General features: G+C 44.6%; 1 protein-coding gene across 20 annotated transcripts in view; it reads right to left on the reverse strand.

Moving 5' to 3' along the window:
* Window positions 1-18,966, reverse strand: part of RIN2 (Ras and Rab interactor 2) — a 237,056-nt gene that overhangs the window by 38,363 nt on the left and 179,727 nt on the right. For all 20 annotated transcript variants that reach the window (XM_064572750.1, XM_064572753.1, XM_064572752.1 and 17 more), the window contains 2 exons: window positions 5,372-5,564; window positions 1,379-1,490 (listed from right to left, as the gene is read on the reverse strand). In XM_064572750.1, the coding sequence (XP_064428820.1) occupies window positions 1,379-1,490; window positions 5,372-5,564 (305 nt within the window). The remainder of the gene's footprint in view (window positions 1-1,378; window positions 1,491-5,371; window positions 5,565-18,966) is intronic.

The raw sequence follows: 18,966 nt of genomic DNA on the forward strand, positions 1-18,966 counted from the left end.
ATAGGAAGAGGGAATTGATAAAAGTCTTGACACAATCAAGAGGAAAAATCTTTAGCTGGGAGGAATCTGAGATGAACACCAAGAAAGTTTTAAAGTACAAACACTAACTGTACTTACTGTAGGGGGACAAAGAGGGGGCTTCCAGGCTAACTTATCATGCTTCACTTTGGATATTAGAAGGGATGTAAAAACCACTTACATCTATCACTTCTTGGCTAGCCAACTTCCAAAAGCCACCTCAGCATTGCCTTCCCTCACTTAAAATTTGAGGTATAAGCCATGCGCCAGGGTCACTGACCGCTCGTGGAGGTTTTCCGTGCATCAGTGACCTTGTGGAGCCTGGAGGAAACACATCTCAAGGCCCAGGTTGACAGCTGAACCTGAGGCTGGCCACAAAGAGGCTGGCAGGTTTTACTTCTGCTGGAAACGTCTCCTCTAGACTCTGTGAAGGCCATTTGGTTCAGGGAGACTATGAACTCCGGGCTAAGTATAATCTCTTCCTTGCCCTTAAACTAACCTCAGTACCTTCGTTTTCTTCAAATGCAGGGACTGAGGCTTGCTTAGGTGGAAATCGGGAAGCAAGCAAATGTCCTGGTCTCAGTCTTGCTATTGACAGAGTCGCCGGGCTTCCAAACTCACCTCTCCTGCCTCAGCTTGCTAACCTGTGCTGTCAGTGAAGCTTTCCCCTTTGGGGCACAGAGACACTACGGATCCTTTCCTGGAGGCTGCCGTACACCAGCACTGTGTGTCCCCTTTTATATTTAAAACGCGGCCTCCCGAGACTTCACGTTTTCAGGGATTGCCAAATAGCAGAAGAAAACCAAAGCCACCACTCTTCCTTCAAAACTTCTGCCGGCTGATTTTTTCAGAGGGCTGGATTCTGCCTCTGATGAGCTGCATTTCACAGACGACTGAACAGTGATTGTCTGGAGGGAACACGTCCGCTTAAGGGTAATTTACAAAGATGTGCAGACACATGCTTTCGCATGACATCCCATAAAAAGGCCCAATTGCTGTGGCTTGTCCTGTGGGTTAGTCATCAGCAAATCTAGGAACCAAATCCATGCTCTACTTAACTGGGAAGGGGACAAGAAAGCCAACCTGCCATGTGCCAAGCAGTGGGCTGCACGCTTTGCACACACAGGTTGTTTTATTAAACCGTTAACAGCTCCCTGATGCTGCGATCACTCCATTGTCCTGATAAGAAAACCAAGGCTCCTAGGGTAGGCTACCTGCCCAGTCATTGAGTGAAGTAACAGTGCCAGGACTCAGATTCATGTCTGTCTGTCTCGAAGGGCAAGCTCTGTCCACTTCCACTTGCTCGGGCGACCACAGGCCCTCCCGTCAACCAGGGCTTCGCCATCCAGTGACCACTTACTGTACGTGCTTTCCTTTATGGCAAATTCCTTGAGTGGGACTCCAAATTCACAGGGCAGGCGAAGGGAGAGAACTTTCTTCTGCATTTTGGTGGATTTACGAACCAGGAAGATCTGGCGGAGGGGAAAAAAAAATGCAAGCTTAGGAAATATCTAGAAGGTGAGAAACTGGGCATAGGAGTTCCTGCACACATGATGTCCATGACTAGAATGACCTTCATAACTAAACCACAAGGCTCAACCCGGGAATCTCAACAAACAGGCCACAGCTGCCCTCCTTTGATACCTCACTTCAAAAGAATCCTACTTTCCCTTTGACAGAAGCTTCTCCATGAGACTAATGCTCCCTCAGTCTGCAGACGCATTATCAGTTTGGTGATTGTTTTATAGCTCATGTTACGTGTTCACCAGCCCGTGTCTTATATGGGCATCATGCTGAAACCCAGATTCTAAACACGGGTAACATGGCTAAACCATAGGAGGTGAATTGGGAGTTCATTGGCTAATTTGGCTCATAGGTGTATTAATGAGAGAAAATTAAATTTGTGGGGCATCTGCTTCTCCCTCGGCAGTTGAGCATCTGACTCTTAATTTCAGCTCTGGTCATGATCTCGGGGTTGTGGGATCAAGCCCTGTTTTGGGCTCCACGCTTAGTGGAGTCTGCTTCTCTCCCTCTCCCTCTGCCCCTCGCTGCACACTATCTCTCTCTCTCTCAAATAAATAGATAAATCTTAAAAAAAAAAAAGAAAGAAAGAAAGAAAGAAAGAAAGAAAGAAAATTAAATTTGTTACCAAGAGTGAAAAAGCAGGTTTTTAAAATTAAAATCTGAGTTTCTAGCCTCTCCTGGAAAACAGGATGATATGGTAAGACCAGGTACGGTGACAACCGCTGAAGCTAAAAATGGCTGCCCCATTAGGGAGGTGGGGAGGTATGTCCTGAGGTTCACTGAAGCCAATCCTGGGGCTGCAGGTCCATTTACACCTGACTCGCCCCAATTTGTGACAATCTCCCTGCAGTTTCTAATACTGTCTTCAGACATGTGCGTTGAACCAACTCAACTCCCACTGCCCATCTTGGGCCACCATTCTGGCCTCTAACACTGCAGAGGCAAGTATGCCCTATACCGCTATGCACTGCACAACTCCAGGGGGCACCAATTACCTGGGCTACAAATCAAATGGTGCCCCCTACAGTGTGCAGTGGGACAGCCTGGCTGAGTTCTGGTTCCCTTCTGGATTAAGTACATGATCCTTCTCCAAGGATCCTGTCTGTCTTATTTCTTTAACCACTTCTCCCCTTCTCTCTGCATTCGGACACCATGCTCTCTGCTCCCTTACTCTTACTATTTCACCTAATCTTCACTTCCCTCCATATGTCCAGTCAATAGCTCCTAAGAAACTTCTTCTGGGTGGAGGGTGGTAGGGTGGCTATGGGGATTGGGTGTCTGCTGAGAGGGAATTAGGAAGACCTTTGACTTCTCTCTTCTCTCCCAGCACCCACGGGGAGGCAGCCATGGGATAGAATACATCTAATAGCCAGTTCTGGGAGTCATTGTTTCTGAGACACCCTAAAACTGAAACAGATATTTCCTAAACACTATCCCAATGGGTACAAAAGCACAAAGCACTGCTGGGAGCCAGCTGTTGGTTGGTGGAGTAGAAGTATTATTCCCCTGTGCAGGTGGGGATCTCTTAAACCTTGGGGGTCAGGGAGAGTATAACCTTATTTCCTGAATGTCTGAAGCTTTAGAACAGGGTTTGGTAAAGTTGGGCCTGTGGACCAAATCTATCCTGCTGCCTGTTTTTATAAAAAAAGCTTTATTGAAACAAAGTCACACTCATTCATTTACATGCTGTCTATGGTTGCATTTTCACTACAAGGTGGAGTTGAGAGGTTCTTTTTTTTTTTTTTTAAAGATTTTATTTATTTATTTGATAGAGCGAGAGAGCACAAGCAGGAGGAACAGTAGAGGGAGAGGGAGAAGCAGGCTCCCCGCCAAGCAGGGAGCCTGATGTGGGGCTCAATCCCAGGACCTGGGATCATGACCTGAGCTGAAGGCAGACGCTTAACCATCTGAGCCACCCAGACACCCCGTGCTGAGAGGTTCTGACAGACTGTATGGCCTACAGAGCCAAAAAATATATATATATTTTAATTTATCAGAGAGAGAGAGAGAGAACAAGCAGGGGGAGCAGGCAGAGGGAGAAGCAGGCTCCCTGCTGAGCAAGGAGCCCAATGTGGGACTCGATCCCAGCACCCTGGGATCATGACCTGAGCCGAAGGCAGACGCTTAACCAACTGAGCCCCCCAGGCATCCCCAGAGCCAAAAATATTTACACTTTGGCCTTTTACAGAAAGTTAGCCGATTCCTGTCCTAAGATGTAGATGAAATAAGGATGGTGGCGCCCCAAGGACCCATGATACCACGACTGGACTTTCAAATCTTCCTTCCTCTCACACCTGCTTTTCCTTCTCTTCAGCGTTCTTGCTTCTAATGCACTCTGGCCTCTCCTGATCCATGCTGCTCCTGTCCTCCGCCTGGCCTCCGCCTGCCCTCAGCTTGCCCTATCTCGTCAGACAGGTCCTGTCCAGGGATCAAGGAGGTAGACAGACAGAACATTCCACCTGACTTGTTCCCCACAGGTCTCAGCAGGAATGGATGTGCCCCACGCTGGGAGGGAAGCTGAGCAGGGAAGGGAATTGTTGCCTAGCAACAGGGCAACCTCCCTCTTCAGAACTTTTGTGCAGAAATGCAGGAACAGACAACTCAACCTCCAAAAAGAAGGGGCCCCACAGACGTGGGTCCTGATCACACAGACCCAGACTAGAGGCAGCGACCTCGCATGCTGGCCAAGGAATTTTCCGCAAAGATGATCGAATATTGCACCTAATCACCCTGAGCATGTTCCAACAGAAGTCTCAGTCCTGTCTGTTTCTGTCAGATGAGAAACAAAGACCCACTTATAAGTCAAAAAGTGATAATGGAGAGGCTCTGGCTGTTAGGAAACCCAAAGTTTATTTTTGAGCCCAATTGCTACAACCATTCTCAGCCAGCTATGATGGAGTTTGTTTTTTCCCTTTATTTCCCTTGCTTCTCCATCTATTTCTTAGTTTCTATGTCTTGTCATGAGTTGTTCCAAGTCTTACTTTATCTGTGCTTTATTGTATTTATCCTTTTTTGGGAAGTAGATATGGTATGTAAGTGCTGTCCAACAAACCTTCTGTGTTGGAAACATTCTATATTCTGCACCATCCTATATGGTAGCCTCCGGCCATCTGTGGCTAGTGAGCACCTCAAATGTGGCTAGTGCAACTGAGGAACTGAATTTTTAATTTAATTTAATTAGTGCAAATTTAAATAGCCACACTGGGCAAGTGCCTACCATATCGAACAGCAAAAGGACACCAATCACTGAATGACATTTTTTGAGGAACCTCTATAGAGTCATCGAGTGGTCTTGATTAAGAGACTGGTGTTGTTGGGTAGATGGTAGCTGGACTGTGAGCCCTGTGTGAAACCACTGAGGAAACCCAAGAGAAACAGGATTATATCAGCAGCCAGAGCAGACAAGTCTATGGATGCAGAACTTTGGAACTTTTGAAGTACCAAGTTGGATGGCTGGGCACTGGCAGGGTTTCCAGCTTAGAATGAAAACAGCAGTGGCAACTGAGGACTCCACAACCAGGCTCATCCTCAGTGCTGAGGCCCAAGAAGTCAGCCAGGGCCTTCAGCCAGGGGCCCTCCTCATTACCCAGATGCCCTGTCATCCTGCCCACTCCTGGACCTCCCTTGGTAACTGAGTCAATGAAGACAGAAAGATAAACCATGAAGGACTCTTTTCCTCGGAGCTGCCTCCATACATCCCACAATCCCCCTTGCACTGTGACCCTGATGCACACTGGAAGCCATGCTCCCTACAGCCTAGGAAGAACTTTCTGGAACTCCAAGTCTTTCTCTTTAAAAAAGCAGAATTCTGTGAGATTCTGAGTCTTACCCCTGGAGGCTGGGACTGGAGGACTTCCGCTGCCTCCTCCTCACTCAGACTCAGCTGCAGCCAGATCGGGTGGGTGTGGAGAAGCCGGTCCAAAATGCTGAGCCTGTTGGAGAGGCTGTCATAGCCAGAGTCCCGCGGATAGGTCTTCACATCCTTTTCTTCGGAAAAGCCATCATCCTTGTGTCTTACCATGCTAGGAGAAAGAGAATTGGCAGGGGTCAAATGGCCGCAGCCCCATTTCTCTGACGAGGAGACCATCCTATAGTCTCCAGGCTAGAGCTGTCCTAGCCCATACTCCATCTTTCATCCCCACCTCGCTTGTCTTCCCCTCCAGCCTGAAAGCTTTCTGGGGGCAGAAGCCATATTAGTTCTCACTCCATATCTATACTATTAAACAGAATATTGACAGACCCAACAGACCTTCTATTTCTAACCCAGTTTTCAGAAGGTTCTAAACATCCTGAATGCTGTTGAGTCTGTCTTCTGGCATTAAACCATTTCACCATTTGAGCACAGAACCCTAAATGCTACGTTCCATATGGCAGCATGAGGTCCTATGGCTCAAAAGCATATATCATAAGCACAACCATGGCATGCTCTAAAAGCAAAAACAAAACATTCACACTCACTCGTGCACACTCATTTTTGTACCCGAATGAACTGGATTTCATTTCTTTTCACACATCTAGGCATTTTTATTACTAATATTATTTGTAATGAAATCTTACAGTTGAATAATGCTGTACTATTTATAAAATCATACTAACATAAGTTCATTATTGCCATAAAGTGGAAACAGCCCAAATTTCCATCACCTAATGAATGGGTAAATAAAATGTGGTCTATCCATTCAATGGAATTTTATTCAGTCATAATATTCATTCATTCTTTTTATGAATGGAGTACTGATGCATGCTCCAAAATGGGATGAACCGTGAAGACTTCATGCTAAATGGAAGCAGCTAGAGACAAATATTGTGTGATTCCACTTACACAAAATATCTGGACTAGACACAAATAGAGAAAACAGAAAGATTAGTGGTTGCTTGGGACTGGGGGCGGGGGCGGGATGGGCAGTGGTTGCTAATCAGTGTGGAATTCCTTTTTGAGGTAAAGAACATGTTCTGGATCCAGACGTGTTGATGGCTGTACGACTTTGTGAACGTGCTGAAAATCACTGAATTATACACTTTAAGGTATGATCTGTGAATGAAATCTCAGCTAAAAAAATATCATATTGATTTCCATAGTTGTCTTTGGGTGCCAACGCTAATCCTGTGACTGAGTATGTAATCCCCATTTTACAAATGAGAAAACTGAGGCCCAAGAAGGTATTGGGCTGTCCAGAATTATAAACACCCATGAAATGGAAGAGCTAGAAATTCAAGAGGTCTGGTGTTCCTCCAACTTTACAGGTAACAAGTAAGATCATGAACACAGGAGAGCTTATAACAATGTGGGGTCTACTATGTGCCAGGTCCTTTGCAAACATTCTATCATTTCCTTTAAAACAGCCCCCAAAGGCAAGTACCAGGAATCCAGCATTAAAAAAGGGGAGGCGGGGGGTGGGGGACAGGGAAGCCCAGACTGCTTGAGTAACTGCTCAAAGCAAGGATATGCCTCTGGTGAGAGTGAGTAGGTGGGAATTCCAATCCAAAAGCGCCTGGCTCTGGTGTCTCTTTCCCTCTACCACGCCCTGACTCTCAATGAGCTGGTCATCAACATTGGTCCTGGAGTGGCCAGTGAAAAATAATAGACTTGATCATTCACATTTGAAAGGGCAAGTTCAGGTTAGGGTTCAAATGGTCTTCAAACATCTAAACCCAAATGTGTGGCCTGAATGAAGTTTTCAACATTGTGAATTATGAGGATAAAGCCAAATGATAGGCAAGAGTGGGAAAATGTTAAAAAAAAAAAAAAAAAAAGTGTGCTCTTCCCATGTGGACCACTCCACTCCTAAGAGGTGGGACTGACTACAGAAGAAGCCAACCTAAGGCAATCATTTTTGGGTAAGCAGGCTCAGTATCAATACCCACAAGGATAGTGCACCGGCTGGCCAGACCCCCATCCTAATGTCTTCCCTTCCCTGCACATTCTTGACTTTCTGCAGATCTGAAGAATCTCATGCTTCCATTCAAGATTTACATTTTGTTTCCCCTTAAAGTTTTCCTTTACCTTTGCTACAACTTTCCAGATGGGAGAGTCTGTGCCAAAAAAGAGCAGTTTCTCATTCTGCAAATGCCATCCCAGGGCCTCCAGGTATTTTGAAGTGAATCTTTGCAGCTATAAGAAGGCACTCTTCAAAATGAAGTGGCATTAAAATTCCTTTCACATGAGGTAAATGGAGGCAACTTTAGAGCAGTGATTCTCAATGCTGGCTGCCTATAAAATTGCCTGGAGCTTAAACATGTTTTGATGGCCAGACTGCACCCCAGATCAAATAAATCAGACACTTTGGGGTGGAACACAGGCATCAGAATTTTAAAAATTTCCCCAAGCAATTCCAACTTGCCGCCAAGTTTACAACCACTGCACTGGATTGGCGCTTGAGCCTAAGAGAGAAATCTCCTGGGGTTTGTTAAGCTACAGATTCCTGGTTTCAGCCCCAGAGGGTCTGATTCCACAGCCCTGGGGTGGGGCTCTGCATTTCTAACAAGCTCCAGGAGATGCTGATGCTGCAGTCTGAGGAGCATTTGCTTGAGATCTAAGAGTAAAATGTGCACTGGAACCCAGAACCAGTGAGGTGGGGTGGTTTTTTCTTTTGGGGGGTGGTGAGGATGGTGGTAACATGCCCCTGAAAGAATTCTCCAAACCTAAGTAAACTCTCCATCCCTGCCATCTCAGGCTGGTGATATTTTACCAAGAGCAAATTCTACCATCTCTAACATGGCAATCCTAACACTCATGTGTGCGGTGAGTAAATATGTGGATGCTTCTTCCTACCTTAGAAGGGCACGTCCTGTGACAACTCAGTTGTTCAAGAGGTCTTTGTCCTCACAACCAACCTCAGCCTAAAAAGCCCGGGTCCAGACAGGAAGACAGTGAATAAGATTCATGGGGCTTCATCAAGGAGCAACCATAAATTAGATCTTGTCTTTGCAAATGACTAAGCTAACACCTTTCTTTCACCCTCCGACATTTGGGGTTTATAGTGTATTATCATAAGATAGACTGAAAGAAAGAATGAAAAAAGACCGATTGGCTTTTATCAGAGACAACCTTCAGGAAAGAACTAATGAGGGAAATGAATCTGTATTGGACACTGTTGGTGCGCTGCCCAGTTCCCCTTTACCAGCCTGGGGACCTATGCCCCCACTGTGGTGGGTGCTGGCTGCCCCCTTGTCCTGGTCATACCTGGAAAAGTATACATGCTCCCCTGGGATCTGATGCACTAATGACATACTGATACAGGGCGTAGAGGAATGGCCTTTTTGCCTACAGGCAAGACAACCCCGGGGTGCTCTTCATGTGGCAGAGCTACCTGTGGCATCAGGCTGAGGTTACCCTCCAGTTGCCCCCATATCTCTGCCTGGTTTCCTACTCATCCCAGACAGCCCTGCTCACTCCTTCATAGGCTGCTCCTGAGACCCTATCTCAGTAAATCACGGCACAGGAATCTGCACCTTGGGCTCTGCTTCTAGGAATTCAACCTAAAACAGAAGCTGCTGAGATTAATAGAAACCAGTGATTCTTAAAACAGATGTCTGCCTGCACATATGGGGGGGGGGGCAAAGAATGAGTGGTTTATAAAAGATAAATCGCTGTGATATAATTCAGGAGATTCTAATGATGACATGGTCACGGTCAGCCACCCGGCTCATGAGACCCACCTCCCCTTTTGAGCTTTGTCTCTCTAATCAGCAAGTGGTAAATAACATCTCCGGCACAGTGTAGAACTGATATAAGCCATAATCCTGGGTGGGCGTTAACATCAGCACATGAAAGATTGTTAGGGAACAGAACATTCAGTCTTCAAATATCTGCCCGCAGATTACTTTTCATGAAGAGGAAAGGTACCCCGACAATGCAGAAATCTTGAGACACCAACTTTTCTTTTTTTTAAAGATTTTATTTATTTATTTGAGAGAGAGTGAGCTAGAGACAGAGGAGAGGGAGAAGCAGAGGCCCCGCTGAGCAGGGAGCCTGACGCAGCGTTCGACCCCAGGACCCTGAGGATCATGGCCTGAGCCGAAGGCAGACGCTTAACTGACTGAGCCACCCAGGTGCCCCTGTGAGACACCATCTGAATAAGCCATCAGCATTAACTTCTCCAATAATCAGGCACCTGACATCATGTCCCCCCAGTATGATGCTCTGAGAATGTTATAATAACATCTAGTTCATCCTCCTGCCCCAAAACATGTTTAACTTGAATCTACACAAGAAAAACCAAACAGACAAATCCAAATTCAGGGACTTCCTGCAAAACCACTCGCCTGAACTCTTCAAATTATCAATGTCACGAAAAATTTTTAAAAGGCTGTGGGATTATTATAGATAAAAGGAGAATAAAGAGACATAAGAGAGATAAATCTATTGAGTGCACAGAATTGATAACATATGGCATCAGAATAAAAAATAGCTATAAAGGACAATTGGGGATATTTGAATAAGGGTGTATAACAGATACACTGTATTAATGTTTAATAATTTCCTGAGTGTGATACTGTTATTTATGTAGGAAAATGCTCTTGTTCTTAAGAGATGCAAACTGAAGAATTTAGGGTCAAAGCATGAAAATGTTGGAAAGTAAATGTCAAATGGTCAGCCTCCCATTCCCCTCCAAAAAAAGGGGGAGAGGAATATAGAGGTAAAGGAAATGTGACAAAACTTCAACGATTGGTGAATTTAGGTGAACAGTACTATTCTTAACTTTCCTATAATGTTTGAAATTTCTCAAAATAATACGTTGGGGAAAATATCTACCATCTCCCTGGGTTTATGAGTATGAAATTCATTTATTTATTGACTATTATTACTATTTCCAAGCATCTAGGCCTGCTTTCATGGGGAGATAAAGCTCAGGTATGGATTCAGTGAGACCCACACCCACATGTGAAAATACTGGGCAAACCACAGAATGCCCAACCAATGTGCCTCTAGGAGCAGAGAACAAACTCTGGGCACCTCAGATACTGTATCTGGCCTCATTCCAATGGACCACGGCCTCACGCCTCTGAAACAGTGGGGGACAGGCCTCTCCAGCAACAGCTACATTCTGGTCACACCCAACTTAAGGCCCTTTTGAGTGTGGGATGAGTGTGGGCTTTCCACTTGGCTATATTCCCTTCATTCCCAGGCCCAGGTGTTAGCAGCCTAGACAGGAGCAAGAAACTGCAGAAAGCATGTTCTAATATAGGACAGGCAGAAAGACATTAGGTCTACTTTTATTAAATTTTACAGAATCAAATTCATCTCAGAGAAAAATAATTTGCAGCAGACTTTCCAAATGATGCTCTTTCTTGTCCTAATCCACAACTCCAGAGGATGGCATGACCTATCAATGCAGCTTCCAATGACCAGGGTCCCAAACATCACATAGGAGGACTATACTTTGATTTTACAATCCAGTCTTTTTTCAAGTAAATGACATCAAGAACCAAGCAATATATAAAGTACATAAAACTCAGATGTAGTTTGTCTCTGTAGGAAAAAATACAGGTGCAGTAAATATAGCTAGAAACCTTCTATACATCAGAATCTTATTGCAGCCAATGAAGAGCAAAAAAAAAAAAAAAAAGCTTTAGGGGGCTAGATACAAGGCATAATGCCAAATTTTTACCATCAACAAGGTGGTACCTTCCATTTGACTAAAAGGTCTCAGCACAGGTGCAGTGCTCTGGATGGTTCTATGCTCAGGACATGGGGACAAAACAAGTATACACAAAAAACAAAAAGCCAAACCTCTGTGTGCGTTAAAAGCACACCTTCATTAAGCTGAACAATTATATTTTTTCTTTTTCTTTTTTTTAAGATTTTATTTATTTGTGTGTGAGAGAGAATTTGAGAGCGCACGTGTGAATGTGTGTACACAAGCCAGAGGGAAGGGGCAGAGGGAGAGGGGGAAGTAGACTCCCCGCTGAGCAGGGAGCCCCACTCAGGGTTCAATCCCAGGACCCTGGGATCATGACCAGAGCTGAAGTCAGACGCTTAACCGACTGAGCCACCCAAGCGACCCTGAACAATTATATTTTTTAAATGGACAATTTACATCAACAACCATGGTAAGATACTCTTGATTATTTTTTAAAGACCAAAGCTGTCTCAGATAAAGACAAAATATACTACGAATTTGTCTTTCTAAAGCAGACTGTTAGATCATAGTTCAACTAAAAAGAGATGGATTTAGTTAATTAACAGCTTCTAAAAACCTTTCATAGAATCAGTGGCAAGTCCTCTGGAATTAAACAAGGCAGGCGATGACTCTAATCAAAGTAATGCTCTACTAAACCACTTCTTACGGTTCTCTGGCTCATGCAGAAGCATGTCTGCATGTGTGAGTATGTGTGCCTCCCCACAAACATTATCCTGTCTGCCTTGGAATTTGGTACTACCAAATGTGGTCTACCTTCATGGAAAAGCCACTCTTATATTTTATTTAGGTATTCTGTTTTGCTTCCACTTACAGAATTAATGGGCCTTGTAAACTGGGACATCTGGAGACATTTAGACGACCAAGTCAGCAGGATAGGTTGAAGGAAGGACTATCACGACCTCCTAAAATATAGCTTGGCTTTTGACTTTTGTCTTCTTCTCTACTATCCAATTCCTGGCCCCAGGTTCCACCCCTGGTCTCCTCTATCAGGCTTTAGCAAGGTGTGGAAGGTGATTCTCTCTTGGAAGAGGACTCCCTGCTTGCTTTGCCTGTTCCTTCCAGACCAATCCTGGCCATGCACTTGGGGCTGAGTAACCCAGAAAGGCCACCTCAGCTTTGTATCTTAAGTGGTGAGTGGCAGGATCCACCCAGGTCTTACCTGGATTTCCAGCAAAATGCTCCCTGATAACTCAACCTTTAGGAAGACTCTGCTCTTCCTGCTCTTCTTAACCTGAGTGCTGGGTCCTTGAAGGTCTCCAGTGGACCTTCCCAACTTTTTAGAAAACTAATAGTTGTTCCTTGTTTACATGCTAAGCGTCTAATAAACATCATAGAATGAATCATGACAAATTGATAGGGTTAATTATAATCAATAAATTGCTGAGCCCATCAATGAAACACAACAAAGCAAAAATAAACAACAAAAGCAGAGCCTTGGCTTCCAAGGTGCCTTTGTCCAGGGCTTAATTATTGCCTGCCTCCCTAACAAAGAGCTCCAGTCCTGCGACAAAGTGAAGAGCTCAAAAACAAAACAAAACCATATTTGGTGGGAAATTTTGCTATGTTATAAATTCTCTATGGTTTATTAAAATTGACACTATTTCCCAAAGAACGTTGGATATACCAAAGTCACACATGGAGGCACAGTTTTTATTTTAATGTCCAATACTTATTTAAATAGCTGCTGTAGGGCGCCTGGGTGGCTCAGTTGGTTAAGCGTCTGCCTTCAGCTCAGGTCATGATCCTGCAGTCCCAGGATTGAGTCCCACATCGGGCTCCCCCCTCGGTGGGGAGTCTGCTTCTCCCTCTGACCCTCTCCCCTCTCATGCTCTCTCTCACTCTCTCCCTCTCAAATAAATAAATAAAATCTTTAAAAAAAATAGCTGCTGTATTTAGTGTAGTCCGCAATTATGGCAGGGATATTAAATTTACTTCTTTTCCCCCAATTTTTTTATTGTGGTAAAATACACACAGCATAAAATTTACCATCTTAACCATTTTTATTTTTTATTTTTTTATTTTTTGAAGATTTTATTTATTTATTTGAGAGAGAGAGAGAAAGCACAAGCAGGGGGAGGGGCAGGGGGAGAAGCAGGCTCCCCGCTGAGCAAGGAGCCCGATGTGGGACTCCATGCCAGGACCCTGGGATCATGACCCAAGCCGAAGGCAGATGCTTAACCGACTGAGCCACCCAGGCGCTCTATCTTAACCATTTTTAAATGCACAGTTCAGTAGGGTTATGTATATCCATATTGTTGTAACAACCATCACTACCATCCATCTCCAGAACTCTTTTCCTCTTGCAAAACTGAAAGCTATGCCTAGTAAAAAAATAACTCCCCCCACTTTGGGAAACAAACCCTTTACTTTCTGTCTCTATGATTTTGACTCCTGTAAGTACCTCATATAAGTGGGATCATACACTATTTGTCTTTTTATGACTGGTTTACCAAATTTACTTTTTAAAATATATGTCAAAGGTGAGTCAATTTAAAGAAAAATGTTAGGTACATTAATAATAGGCAAGATGGTGCAAGAGTAAGAGAAAAACTGTGGCACAGTGGGTGGAATTTGGGCTGAGACAATCTGTATTAAAACATAAGAATATTTCCTCCATATTAATGTTTATAAACCTTGCTCTTGGACTCAAGGGGGGAAGATGATCCCCAAAAAAGCATCTATTTGCCATTGCTTAGCTCCCTCCTTGACTGGGTTCAAGCTATTCTGGAGTGCCCATTGGACACTGGCTCCAACCCCCTTGTCAAAACCAAGGTCAGATCCTGTTCCCTTCCCATCTCCTGCAGCTGCAAGTAATCTTTTGGCACATTTAATTCCTTCACCCACTGTGTATGCACCTCTGGAGCACTTACCCCATTTTGCTCTGCATTACACTTATTTCTCTCACTAGCCTAGCTTCACCCCCCAGGTAGGCACTGATCATATGCCCGCTCTATGCATGATGGGGGACTGGGTAGGAGGTCATCTGCAAACAATAGGTTTATTCCTTGAAAGTGAGTAAGGGGAGAAGCTCAGTGGGCAACGAGAAACATCATGAGCACAAGGTCTCTCCATCAGCTTCTTCCTGGATCCCCCATGCCTAACTTCTGATTCAGGCCTTCCCTCAGCCAGACCCAACAATAGAATCCAGTTCCTCAGCTCCAATCTCAGGAGACAAAAGGTTCTTGTTTCTGTGTTTATCAGGAAATGGGTGGCAAAAATCACCACAGCTACCAAGATCCCCCTGGTCTTTGGCCATCTGAAGGCCTGCGGCGAGAAAAGGAAGCAGCCCAAGTCCTTCCAGAACAACACATCCAATGTGTTCGCAGCTCCTTCTTCACTGTTCATGAATTTCCTTCATGGACAGCCCCTCCAACCTCCCACCAGCTGGCAGGGGGTGGGCTTTGGATATAAAAGTCAATGCTGAGTTTTAGCTGACATCCACTAACACAGTGCATTAGTGATACATGCTCCATTCAAGGTTCCCAAATACAGAATGCCTTATCCCAACACTGGGAATGAGATTTAATTCCAACAAAAGAGGTTGACATGTACCAGCTGGTTGAACACAGAGAAGATAGGAGTAAAAGAGTATTGGCAGGAAAGCTGCCTTCTGTTGAGGTATGGAAAAATCCAGAGTGGGAACCCCACACACACACCTATGGGGGGCTTTAGCATCAGTTCTCAACAAAGTTCTCATTTACCTGGAGTCAGAATGCATCAACATGAGAATTTCCTACACATGTGAGTCAACATCGAGGTACTAAGTTTTGCATGGTTTTATCTGGTCAAGCCCGATTCTGGCCTCCCCTCAGCCTCATAATCTCCAGGGGTTTGGTAGAAAGAGCACCTACAGTCCTCTGCGATCAAAGCCTCCGTTGACTCTTCCTAACTGTGAAGCCTTGGCCTATTATTACAGGTCACTCAGACTCAGTTTCCCCATATCTAAAGATGGAGTCTTACTGGAAAAAGGAATCTGTTACTAAGACAGACAAAGCCTGAAAAGAACGGACTCTAAGAGTCTGAAATGTCCTGGGAACTATGAGTAAAGATTCTGTTCAGCAGAGTTTCCAGGATGTCTCTTTCACTGTCCCCTAATTTCCAGAAATTAAAAAAAGAATGCAAGGTGACGCATTTCCATTCTAGGATACACAAAGACTATTCTATAAACACAATTCCGGAGCTTGTTTGGTTAGCACTTAATGTGAACCTTCTTGAGGATGGCCCCTGGTGGGTCCTTGCAGCTGGAACATTCTCCATCCACCATTAGGGTCTAGCCCCAACCTGGACCCTAGTGCTTGCCATCTCAACTTATAGATGGGAAAAAGAAAGGATGAAAAGCTTCCTCTCTTGATATTTCTGTAATGGAAGCTTCCCTTCCTCATTCTGCCCATGTGAAGACTTCAGCCTTTTCACATGATGTTACTTCAACGGGCCTCAAAGGCAAGAAAGGTGCAGCCTGGGGCATGGCACTGCCCGAGGGCTCAGGCTTCCAGCTACAAGAGACCAGTGCAAGAGTCTTCTTAAGAATTAAGCACCAGACAGAAGTTGGAGTCTTGTGTCTGCCATGGCCTTGCTCATGGAGCAGTAGATCCTTGTCTACGTATCAAAAGGAAAGCAAATACACCCCAAATATCAAGCAGTGACCAACATGACAGGCTTGGTGGGAGATGAATCAAGGGCTTCCTTGATCTTTGGGGGAGAGAAGTGAGGGGTCTGTCATCAACGGTTTCTGAAAAAAAAAAATAGGAATAGAAGAGGACCCTTATGTAGAGGGACAAGAAAACAACTGTTCGCATGGAAGCGAGCCATCTGATAAAAGTTGCTGATACAAGGACCAGTTCCAATTTCTGTTACACACACATATATACAGAACCAATGACAAATTCCCAGACAACCTGCCATTTCAAGAGTACCTACTAGTGGGCACCTGGGTGGCTGAGTCGTTAAGCGTCTGCCTTTGGCTCAGGTCATGATCCCAGGGTCCTGGGATTGAGCCCCACATCAGGCTCCCTGCTCTACGGGAAGCCTGCTTCTCCCTCTTCCTCTGCCTCTCCTCCTGCTTGTTTTTTTTTTTTTTTTTCTCTCTCTCTCTCTTAAATAAATAAATAAAATATTTTAAAAAAATACCTTCTAGGGGTGCCTGGGTGGCTCAGATGGTTAAGCGTCTGCCTTCTGCTTAGGTCGTGATCTCCAGATCCTGGGATTGAGCCTCATGTTGGGCTCCCTGCTTAGCAGGGAATCTGCTTCTCCCTCTTCCTCTGCCTCTCCCCACTGCCCCTGCTCTCCCCTCTCTCTGTATCTCTCTGTCTCAAATGGATAAATAAAAATAAATAAAAAATACCTACTAGTCGTATGTCCAGTGATATCTTACTTTCAATCATGAAAACACTTCTTTGGAATTTGTGAAGCTGAATTCAACCCCTAGTCTGAAATATTTAATCCTGGAGAGGAAGGGAGGCTCAAATTCATTCTGGCCATACGTGGGCCCTGGCAAATTTCTTGGTCAATAGAAAAATTGCCAGGTGAGCTGAGGAAACTTTTACCCAACACTCAAGATGGAAAAAGTGATGGGGGAGGCCTGGGGGAAAGGCTATCCCTATAAGGATCACAGCGTGTTTATCTGAGTCCGAGGGGTATTATTATTATTTTTTAAAGATTTTATTTATTTATTTGACAGAGAGAGACACAGCGAGAGAAGGAACACAAGCAGGGGGAGTGGGAGAGGGAGAAGCAGGCTTCCTGCTGAGCAGGGAGCCCGATGCTGGCCTCGATCCCAGGACCCTGGGATCATGAGCTGAGCTGAAGGCAGATGCTTAACGACTGAGCCACCCAGGCGCCCCTGAGTCCGAGGGGTATTAGAGATTCTATGGCTCAGCTCCCTACTCAAGGTCAAAATGCTAGAAACTGCCAGAACAGGGTCCAGCTCTCTGACTTGTGAGATCTTCTATAGCATACAAGTTGATATTTTAATTTCTCGAGGCCTTTTTTCATCCTTTAAAACTCCAAAAGGAAAAAGACTAAATATATTTTGGGTTGCGAGTTTTATTCCTGCCCTCGACTCTCTCTGCTGCTCTCTGAGGGAGGAGGCCTCAGCTTCCTCAAAAGGATTGCTAAAAGCACACCACAGAGGATTTTTGTGCAAAACTTTCAGGGCCTTCGGTGATTTTTCAGCTCTATCTGCAGAGGACTAGGAGGAGAGAACAACGCAGAAATGGGAACAAAAATGCACATCCGCCTCCAGGCAGGAGGAGGCACCGCCATTTTCAGAGAGGAGAAAGATCTGGTAACTTTTATGGCTTATGAACTTCCTGACATTGAGTCTCCCACTAGAGATGAAAAGGGCAGATATGGAGCCAATGCTGGCAGGGGCCTTCATTGGTTCCTGTAAAACTTAAGAAACAGAAACAAAGAACACGTTGTCCTGGCTGCCCTTGGAGCTGAAAACAGGAGAAGGAGCCAGCAGGCTCTAAGTCTTGGCCTGCTGACCTTTGACCCTGAGCAGTGGCATGCACGAGGCTTCACGGAAAGGCAAGCATTTCATGGATTTGCAGTTCTTAGTGTTTACGTGCTTTTGGTCACACTAGTATTATTTCACAGCTGGACTAAATCACCACTGCCTTCTAACCAAGCAAATATTTTGTGGTAGGATCAACTACCAGTATAATAGCAAGGCAAGGTCTGTAAGGGGTAAAACTATCTAGAGTAGGCCATCATTAAAACTGTGCGCCCAGGGGTACTGTGGACAGGGAAGCCAGCCGCTAAATTGGAAGGCGCTATCCCTCAACAAAAATGGAATCAATTTCTAGGACACACTGCATTTTCAGGATGATCAGAAACACCCTGGTTAAATCTGTGGAAAATCATGCATGACCTGCCATCTAAATGCAGAGAAAAACATTGGAGGGATACACAAAGGAAAAGAAATATGACAGTCAAAAAACAATCAAAAGTGGTTTTGTCTCAGGGATTCATGGTAATCTTTTTATTTTTTATATTATGCTTTTTCTATAATGTACATGTTCTACTTGGTCATCAAAAAATAAATCTTAAATGTTCTTTTTAAAAACCTTCCCCAATATAATAGATATCACCAATCAAAACAGACTAAACAGGTGTTTGGGCATTTTTGATCTGGAGGCTTACCTCATTCTTTACTTAAGGTTAATGTGGGGGCTCATCTTTCCCAAAACCACCTCTTACCTGGAATTACCTGCTTCCTCCTGTCAGGTTCCCAGAACATCTAGTATAATCCACTATTATATCCTCATTGCATTCTATGATACTTGCTTATAATCCTTTCTCCCGGCAGGCTCCACTGTCCTGGTATTTTAACAAACAGCACCTACTTAATACATATTTTCTTGAAGTTGAACCTAATTGTTGCTACATTGGTAACAGTATAAGCAAAGAGTTGGTCAATCCTCATAGAATTCCTTGAAACCATATCATAAACACCCAGCAGTAGCTTCAAATCAAGAAATAGTTTAAGGGTTTGGGGGGGTGGGGGGAGATGAATCAAGCTAGTCATAGCAGAATATCCCAGTGGGCATGATAGGAAAATTTAAGTAATCTCTGCACCCAACATGGGGCTCGAATTCACGACCCCAAGATCTAGAGTCACATGCTCTTCTGATTGAGCCAGCCAGGTGCCCCAAAGAAACTATATATTTTGATAACACCAAACACCCTTTTCAAGAGACCTAAGATACTGCAGATATACCCAATACTCTGTAGCCAGTGATTATCGTGAGCTTCCCAGGTTCTGCTGAACCAGACGGAA

This window comes from Mirounga angustirostris, unplaced genomic scaffold (assembly GCF_029215605.1).
Source record: "Mirounga angustirostris isolate CCGP_5_RB_7025 unplaced genomic scaffold, mMirAng1.0.hap1 SCAF_10, whole genome shotgun sequence".
Lineage (NCBI taxonomy): Eukaryota > Metazoa > Chordata > Mammalia > Carnivora > Phocidae > Mirounga > Mirounga angustirostris.